The sequence below is a fragment of the Corvus brachyrhynchos genome, unplaced genomic scaffold, assembly GCF_000691975.1.
Source record: "Corvus brachyrhynchos isolate BGI_N302 unplaced genomic scaffold, ASM69197v1 scaffold58, whole genome shotgun sequence".
Lineage (NCBI taxonomy): Eukaryota > Metazoa > Chordata > Aves > Passeriformes > Corvidae > Corvus > Corvus brachyrhynchos.
Window position 1 is genome coordinate 1,487,720 of NW_008239539.1, and position 7,955 is coordinate 1,495,674.

Below are 7,955 nucleotides of genomic sequence, written 5' to 3' on the forward strand. Positions count from 1 at the left end.
GGATGGGGAGGGGAATGCCGTGCCCTGCGGTGCTCCGGTGGGTCCCCGGGGTGTCACCTCCCCTATGCCGGGGCTGCCTCCGCCCCCGCTACTGGGGTCCCTACAACCTGGCACCAGCACCCAGCCCTCTGCCCTGTCAGCAGGGTGTCTCTGTGTCCCCCAAGGGATGCCCCTGTAGCCTCAAATGCTTATGTGGACCCAGGGACACTCCTGTGTCCCCCGGTGCCCCCAAAGATGCCCTTGCCCCGGGGTGTCACCTCCCCTATGCCGGGGCTGCCTCCGCCCCCGCTACTGGGGTCCCTACAACCTGGCACCAGCACCCAGCCCTCTGCCCTGTCAGCAGGGTGTCTCTGTGTCCCCCAAGGGATGCCCCTGTAGCCTCAAATGCTTATGTGGACCCAGGGACACTCCTGTGTCCCCCGGTGCCCCCAAAGATGCCCTTGTGTCCCGCTATGACCCTGTACCCCCAAGGATGTCCCTGTGTCCCCAGCTGGACAAGTTGACTCCAGACAAAACCCCATGTGAGCCCCCGTCTGCCCCTTCCAAGGCCTGATCCCCCATCCAGGGTGACTTTCAGGAGGGCCAACGTCCCCTTCCTTCTCTGTGGGGCTGGGGGCCACGTTCAGGAGCCCCCTGAGCAGTCCTGTTACTCACTCTGAGCATCCCCAGCCCTGGCTGGACGGGGAAGGGAATGTGCCAGCCTGGCAGTGCCATGGCTGGGGTGGGTGCTGGGGGGCAGCCCTAGAGTGCATGCTGGCTGGGACAGGTGTTGGGGGAAGCCTCGGGGAAGGGGGTCCAACTCCTGCCCAGGGAAGGGGTGTCCTACATCAGAGACATGATCCTGTGCTGCCGGGGAGCAGCTCCTCAGCACAGGACAGAGTGTGGGTGCCTAGAGGTGGGTCCCCAGGAGCATCGGGCAGGTCTGACCCCATCCTCACATCTCTGCAACCCTCTTGCCTCACTGGCCACTACAGTTGGGTGGGGATGTGGCACCCCGAAGGGATGGCACCCTATTTTGGGGGGACACGTGTGCTCCAAGACAGCCGCGTAGGGACGTGGTCGTCCGCCTGGCAGGGAAGGGGTTAACGCCGGGAGGGTTTTGGGGTGCCGGGGTGTCCCCAGCTGGGTACACCCAGGCTGCTCCTCGCACGGGTGACCTCACGGCCCTGCCATGGCAACGACTCGTGAAGTCACCGCGAGCGGGGCGGCTGCTTCGAGCGTGGGGTGCTGGGATGGGAGCGTGGGAGGCAGCGCCGCGTCCCCCCCGCTGCCGCTGCCCGCGGCCCCCCAGCATGAGCTGTGCCCCCGCCAGCGCCGACGCCTCCGCCTGACCCCCGTGCTGGCCGCCGTGCCCGTGCCACCCTGCCCGTGTCACCATGCTCGTCAAGGAGTACCGCATCTGCATGCCGCTCACCACCGAGGAGGTGAGCGCGGGGCACGGGGCCGCGGCTGGCACGAACGGGGACGCAGCGAGGGAGGGGCTGTGGGTGGGGGTCTCATACCCGGAGCAGCGCAGCGCCGGGGGATCGGTTCCTGCCCTGAGAGGGACGCGGTGACCCCTTTGCTGTGTCCTCGTGGCACGGCTTGGGACAGGGACCGGGGCGTGCTGGGCTCGGGATGTTCCGTGCGAGGGCTGAGCCGTACTTTGGGGTGCAGGTGGGGGGGCATGCCGTTCCTGGGCACGGCGACCTTGGCGCACAGAGCCCGATGGCAGCACCGGGGCACAGCAGGAGCAGGGGATGAACCAGCAGGGGAAGGGCGGCGGGGGTTTGGATGCCCGTGGTATGACAGGGAGCACAAGCGCCATCCCTGCTCCGGCAGGGAGCCTGAATGCCATCGGCAAACAGCGCTGACAGCTGGCAGCATCCCTGGGCAAAGGTCTCTCGTGAGCACCTGGTGCTGACGGGGCCGTTTTGGCGAGCGGGGACCTGCAGCGGTGCCCACCCCGGGGCAGTGCCATCCCTCCCTGCTGGCACCTGGGGAAGGTTTTAATTTAGGCAGAGTGCGGTGGTAAAATAGTGCTGGCGGGTGGGGTGGTGGATGGGATCTTCAGCAGAACAATCAAACCCTTATTGCACAGCTGCATCGCCAAATCCACAAATACACCTTATCGTTACGTATATGACACGGACACATCCATATGTATCACAGACTCACAGCTTTCCCTGGCTCCCAGGTAGTTTGCCGCGCAGAAAACCTCCAGGCATTCTGCAAGGCACTGGGAAAGCACAGGGAGAGCAGGATCCAGCCCTTGCCTGGGTGTTGGGACAGCCTAAGGACACGGGAGGTCACACTGGGTGCCCCAGGAACCCCCTGCCCGCTGCACGGCTCAGGGTCCGCCACCCCTTGCTCCGTGCCTCAGTTTCCCCTCTCGGCAGCGTGGCTCAGCCCCCGGGCTGTGCCGGGTGGTCACCGGGGCCGGTGGCACTGAGGGCGGGCGCTGTGGTTGCAGTACCGCGTGGGGCAGCTCTACACCATCAGCAAGCACAGCCACCAGGAGAGCGAGAAGGGCGAGGGCGTGGAGGTGGTGAAGAACGAGCCCCACGAGGACCCCGTCCACGGCCCCGGCCAGTTCACTGAGAAGCGTGTCCACCTCTCCAGGTGAGCCTGTGGCTCCGGTGATGGGTGCTGGGTGGGCACTGCGGTGGGGGGCATGGGCAGGCATCAGGGTGGCCCCAGCTCTTCCTCCAAAATTTCTGGGGAAGCTCCTTCCTGGGTCCTGGACACCCTGCAGTGTGACTGCTCTCCCAGGGTTACCCCGTCATTTCCCAGGCTGCCTCCATCATCTCCCGGGGTGCCCCCAAATCCTGGGGTGCACTGATCTTGGGGGGCTGCTCCCAGCTATGGGGGCTGCACCTGTCAGTCAGGGTGTAGCCATCTTTGGGGTGCAGTGATCTTGGGGGGCTGCACCCATCTCCCAGGCACCCACCCATCTTCAAGGGCTGTGTGTGTCTCCCAGTGGGGTCCCCAAGTGCTGGGGTGCACCCATCTTTGGGGCCTGCATCAAGTTTTGGGAGCTGCACTTACCTCTCAGGGTGTACCCATCTCCTGGGGTGTTCTGATTTTGGGGGGCTGCACTGATCTTGGGGGGCTGCACCCATCTCCGGGGCTGCACCCATCACCCAGGGCACACTTGTCTTCAGGGGCTGCACCCATCTTTGGGAGCTATGCACCCATCTTAGGGGTTCACCTCCTCTCTGGGGGGCTGCCCCCTGCTTATGGGGTACACCCATCTCAGGACACTCATCCACCTTGCAGGGGTGCACCCACCTCTCTCTGGTGGGCACCCACCTCCGGGTGCCAGTGGGTGCCTGATCGGGGGGCTCAGCAACGCCCTGGCCCTGGGGGTGTCACTGTGGGGCAGTTGTTGGCCCCCAGCACCACTGTCCCCATGTCCCCTCAGCCGTCTGCGGACACAGGCTGCTCCCCACCAGGAGCTGCTGGTGTGAGACGGGTTATTTTTAGCTGCAGCACTCACGATTCCCCTCTCGCCTGAAATTTATTTATAACGCCTGAAAATTAATCAAAACCTCCCTCCCGACTCCCCAGGGGGCCTGATCCTGCCGGGGTGCTGGGGGGGAATGGGAGCACCCTGGGGCCTCGGCCCTGGGGAGGTGGAAGGGTCCTGGGGAAGGGATGGGGGTCCAGGAAGGAGGGTGGGGGTTTGTTGGGGAGGAGAGGGGGGTAAGGGTGTCTGGAGAGGAGGTGGGGAACCTGAGGAGAGGATGGGGGCACTGGGGTGGAGATGGGGAGCTGGCACAGATCCTGGGGGGGTCCTGACATGCAGATGAAGGTGCTGGGGAGGTGGAAGGGGTCTCTGGTGGGGGAATGTTGGGGCACTGGGGAGGGTCCTGGGGAGGCAACAGGGGTCCCTGAGGGTGTTCTGAGGTGCAGGTGATGATCCAGGGGTGCAGATGAGGGTCCTGGGGAGGTGACAGGGCTCCTTGGGGGTATTCTGAGGTGCAGGTGAGGAGGGTCCCTGGAGGCATCCTGGAGTGGAGGTGAGGGTGCATGGTTGGGAGCTGGGGCAGGGGTGCGAGTCCTGCAGAGGTGACAGGGGTCCCTGGGGGTGTCCTGAGGTGCAGATGACAGTGTTGGAGTGTAGATGTAGGTGCCAGGGAGGTGGCAGTGGTTACTGGGAGAGGTGCTGGGAGGAAGATGAAGATGCTGAGGTGCAGATGAGGATCCCTGGGGGCATCCTGGGGTGGAGGGTCCTAGGTAGCAGGTGGAGTTCCTGGGGTGGGAATGGGGGTCCCAGAGGCAAGCTGTGTTTGGCGGCGCATGGATGGGTGGCACCAGCCATGTCCTGTCCTGAGGGGGTGCCCTGCCGTGGTGCCCACAGCAAACTGCCAAGTTGGGCACGGGCGGTGACCCCCCGCATCTTCTACATCACCGAGAGGGCCTGGAACTACTACCCCTACACCATCACGGGTGAGCCCCGGGCAGGGCGTGGGACGGGCACCCCCGGGCACCCTGTCCCTGCCCAGTGGTGGGGGGGCTGCAGGGAGCTGTCCCCGGTCTCACCACTCCCTCTCTCCCTCCGTGATGCTGCCTGGCTATGCCACCGTGTGATGTGCCCTGGTGTGCCTGCAGAGTACACGGTAAGGAGGTGGCATGGAATGACCTGTCCCCTTGTCGGGAGCTGGGGGGGCATTTTTGGGGGTGCGTGTCCTTTGGGACAGACATCCTTTAGGGGTGGGTGTCCCTCAGGGTGGATATCGCTCAGGGGGGGTGTCACCGTGGCAGGTAGCCCTTGGGTGGGTGTCCTTTGGGCTGGGCATCCCTCAGGGTGGGTGTCCTGTGGGGCTCGGATTCCCTCGGGGATGGGATCCCCTGGAGAGGGTGTCATTGTGGCTGGGTGAGTGGTCCTTGAGGATGACCATCCTTGGAGGTGGGTGTCCCTCAGGGCTGGGTGTCCTTTGGGTGGGTGTCCCTCAGGATCAGTGTCCCTGGACCACACATCTTTTGGGGATGGGCATCCTTGGGGGTGGGGTGTCCCTCGGGGTGGGCATCCTGGGAGTGGTGTCCCTCGGGATGGGCGTCCCTCGGGGACCAGCTGACAGCCACTCCCTGCAGTGCTCCTTCCTGCCCAAGTTCTCCATCTACATCGAGACCAAGTACGAGGACAACTGCGGGGACAGCGAGAATGTGAGTGTGCACCGCAGCTGAGACCTGGCAAACTCATCACTTCACCACCCATGCCCCATGTCACTCACCCTCCCTCCCCTCTCCAGATCTTCCACAGTGACAAAATCCTGGGCGACCACGAGGTCTCTTTCCTGGACATCGCCTTCGACGAGATCCCTGAGCGCTACTACCGCAGCCTGGAGGTACCACGGCTGGGGACGAGGGAGCTCCCTGAGGCCACCCCCTTGTCTCCTGTCTCAGGGGGGTGGGTTCATGATCTCACTCCTCCCCATCCCCCCAGGACCCCCGTTTCTTCAGCTCGGCCAAGACGGGCCGGGGGCCGCTGCGGGAGGGCTGGCGCCAGCACACCAAGCCCATCATGTGCTCCTACAAACTGGTGAGCGTCAAGTTCGAGGTGTGGGGGCTGCAGCCGGGGGTGGAGCAGTTTGTGCACAAGGTGAGAGGGGCCCAAGGGGGTTTGGGGGGCACTGGGGGGGCAGTGACAGGGTGCTGACCCCCGTGGTGTTGCAGGTGATCCGGGACATCCTGCTGATCGGGCACCGGCAGGCTTTTGCCTGGGTGGACGAGTGGTGCGGTGAGTCCGTGGGGTCACCCGGCGCTGTGGGGAGGGGGGCACACGGTGCCCATGGAGGGAGGGGGCCGCAGCTCACCCCTGCCTGCACCCCCGCACGCTGCCCGCTCCCCTGCACCCCTCGGGGAGGACGGGGACAGGGGTCCCAGCACCCTGCCTGTGCTGCCTGCACCCCCATTCTGGCAGGGACACGCGCTGCAGGCGGCTGCCACGTGCGGGCACAGGGACGGGACCCCCGGGTTTGGTGACAGCTGGCGGCGGGTGCCAGACCACCCCGGTGAGCGGCTCTCTGCCTTCCAGACATGTCCCTGGAAGAGGTCCGGGCCTTCGAGACTCAGATGCAAGTGGCCACAAACCAAAAGCTGGGGAACCAGCACCCCTAAGCCCCTCTGCCTGCCGGGGACGGACACCCCGGACCCCGCCTTGCTGCCTGGGGGTGGGTGCAGGCAGGGGGGCTTGTGCCCCCCCTGCACCCCGCGGCGGAGGGTCCCTCCTCCCAGCTGCCCTCCCCGCGTGTCCCCTGCCTGCGCTGCCTGCGCTGCCTATCCATCCCTTCCCCTCTGCTGGCTGGGCTGGTGCTGGAGTTGGGGAGCTGGCTGTGCTGCCCAGCATCCCCTTCCCTGCCCGTCCCCCTGTCCCCAGTCCCTGTCCCCTTCCTGTCCCCCAGCTCGGTGGGGAGCCGGGGCGCGGGGCGCAGGCTGCCCCGGGATGAGGGGGTGCCGGACGCGGCGGTGCCGAGCGGCCCCAAGCCCGGCTGTGCTCGGCAGGGATGACGATGGAGGAGGTGCGGCGCTACGAGCAGGAGACGCAGGAGGCCACCAACGAGCTCATCGGCCTGGTGGCACCGGCCATCTCGGTCAGCGAGGTGGGGCAGCCCACGGCCACGCACTCGGCCCCTGCCAGCGCCCCCTCCACCCCCCTCAGCGACGAGGCCCCCGAGTTCCTGGCTCCCCCCAAGACTCGCCCGCGGAAGAAGACGGCGCCGGAGACCCTGACGCTGCCCGCGCTGCGGGAACGCGCTGGCGCCGAGTGACGCCGGCGGTGCCGCTCCGTGCTGGACTGTGCCAGCTCCGCCGCCCACCCCGGCCCCGCCGACGGGCGCAGAGCCCAGGGAGGGACCCGCACCCGCTGTCAGGGCGCGGGCAGCCCTGGGGTGTGCTGGCCTCCCCGAGCCACTGTGGGTGCCCACACGGGTCGGTGCCACCACTGCCGTGCCAGTCCCGCTGGCTGCACCGGGAGGGGACGCCAGGCCAGCGCGGGTCCCCGGCAGCGTCGGGGGATACCGCAGGAGCTGCTTCCCTCGACTCCCCCTGCCCCGGTGTCCGCAAGGGCCACCGAGGCTGGCGAGCAGTGGGGAGGTGCCAGCTGGTGCCCGCTTGCCGCGGCCAGGCTGGAGCAGTGCCCTGCAGGGTAGGCACCAGCGTGGGGGCACAGTGAGGGTGACAGTGACAGCTGGGCGCGGGGCTGGGGCTCCCCACAGGACCCCCAGGGGCTGCACAGCCCCGTGCACGGCTGGCCCCGCAGTCGGGGTCCCCTTTGCTGTCCCTCCAGAGGCCGTGGCTGCTCGAGGGGGGCTGGGGTGGGCTGAGCCCCTCGTTTTCTTTAGGAAAACAAAGGCCTTTTTGGAAATAAAGCTCGAGACACGGCAGCTGGTTGCTGGTAGTGATTTATTTGGTGCTGTGGAAGGGTGCCATGCCTGTGCTCGGGTGCTGCATCCCCCAGGCCTGCATGTGTGCAGTGAGGGGCGTCTGGATCACTGATCCCAGGATGGGGAAATGGGGTCCTGGATGGGATGGTGAGGCTCTGGGGGTCAGGTGGTCAGTGCAGGCAGGAATCAGCCCAGCCCTGGGGCAATGCCTCCAGCCACAGCAGAAGCACTGGGCTCTCCTCCCTGCCAGCCATCATCATCCTCCAGCTCCTCGGCCCCCAGCCCAGCCTCTGCTCCGAGCAGGGCGATGTAGTGGGAGCTGCAGTAGACAGGTGCCTTGTTGGGGCTGGAGTAGACCTGCTCGGGCCGCAGTGAGGCAAAAGGATTGCTGGCGTAGCCCACAATGTGTGTCTCGAGCTCCACGAGGATCTGCAGGGACGCCTTCAGCTCCTGCTCGCTGCCAGAAGAGAGGAGAAGCACCATCACTGGGTGTCTGTGCCGGCTCACCGGGGTGGTGGGGCCGTGCTCACCTGTACACGGTGAAGAGCACGGGCAGGCCATAGTCCCGCAGCAGCAGCCGGGGGGGGC

At 66.4% G+C, this 7,955-nt stretch overlaps 2 protein-coding genes across 4 annotated transcripts in view; one reads left to right on the forward strand and one right to left on the reverse strand.

Annotated features, from left to right (window-relative positions):
* Positions 1 to 1,238: 1,238 nt before the first annotated feature.
* On the forward strand, positions 1,239 to 7,367 carry LOC103620460 (cytoplasmic phosphatidylinositol transfer protein 1). Of its 3 annotated transcripts, XR_001864310.1 has the most exons (10): positions 1,239 to 1,424; positions 2,453 to 2,601; positions 4,343 to 4,431; positions 4,594 to 4,601; positions 5,077 to 5,148; positions 5,235 to 5,330; positions 5,429 to 5,584; positions 5,659 to 5,722; positions 6,020 to 6,155; positions 6,487 to 6,578. XR_001864310.1 is itself a non-coding variant. In XM_008639075.2 (9 exons), the coding sequence occupies exons 1-9, from the start codon at positions 1,377 to 1,379 to the stop codon at positions 6,750 to 6,752; spliced, it is 948 nt and encodes a 315-aa protein (XP_008637297.1). In that variant the 5' UTR covers positions 1,239 to 1,376; the 3' UTR covers positions 6,753 to 7,367. The 3 variants fall into 3 exon arrangements, 2 of the variants coding, with proteins under 2 accessions (XP_008637297.1, XP_008637298.1); XM_008639075.2 differs by lacking the exon at positions 6,020 to 6,155 and having other exon boundaries at positions 6,487 to 7,367; XM_008639076.2 differs by lacking the exon at positions 6,487 to 6,578 and having other exon boundaries at positions 6,020 to 6,480.
* A 2-nt stretch (positions 7,368 to 7,369) lies between these two features.
* The window catches only part of MSS51 (MSS51 mitochondrial translational activator), a 2,773-nt gene continuing 2,187 nt past the window's right edge, over positions 7,370 to 7,955 (reverse strand). Inside the window, exons 5-6 of the mRNA XM_017741287.1 lie at positions 7,898 to 7,945; positions 7,370 to 7,824 (exon numbers count right to left, since the gene is read on the reverse strand). Of these exons, the coding sequence (XP_017596776.1) occupies positions 7,554 to 7,824; positions 7,898 to 7,945 (319 nt within the window). The 3' untranslated portion in view covers positions 7,370 to 7,553. The remainder of the gene's footprint in view (positions 7,825 to 7,897; positions 7,946 to 7,955) is intronic.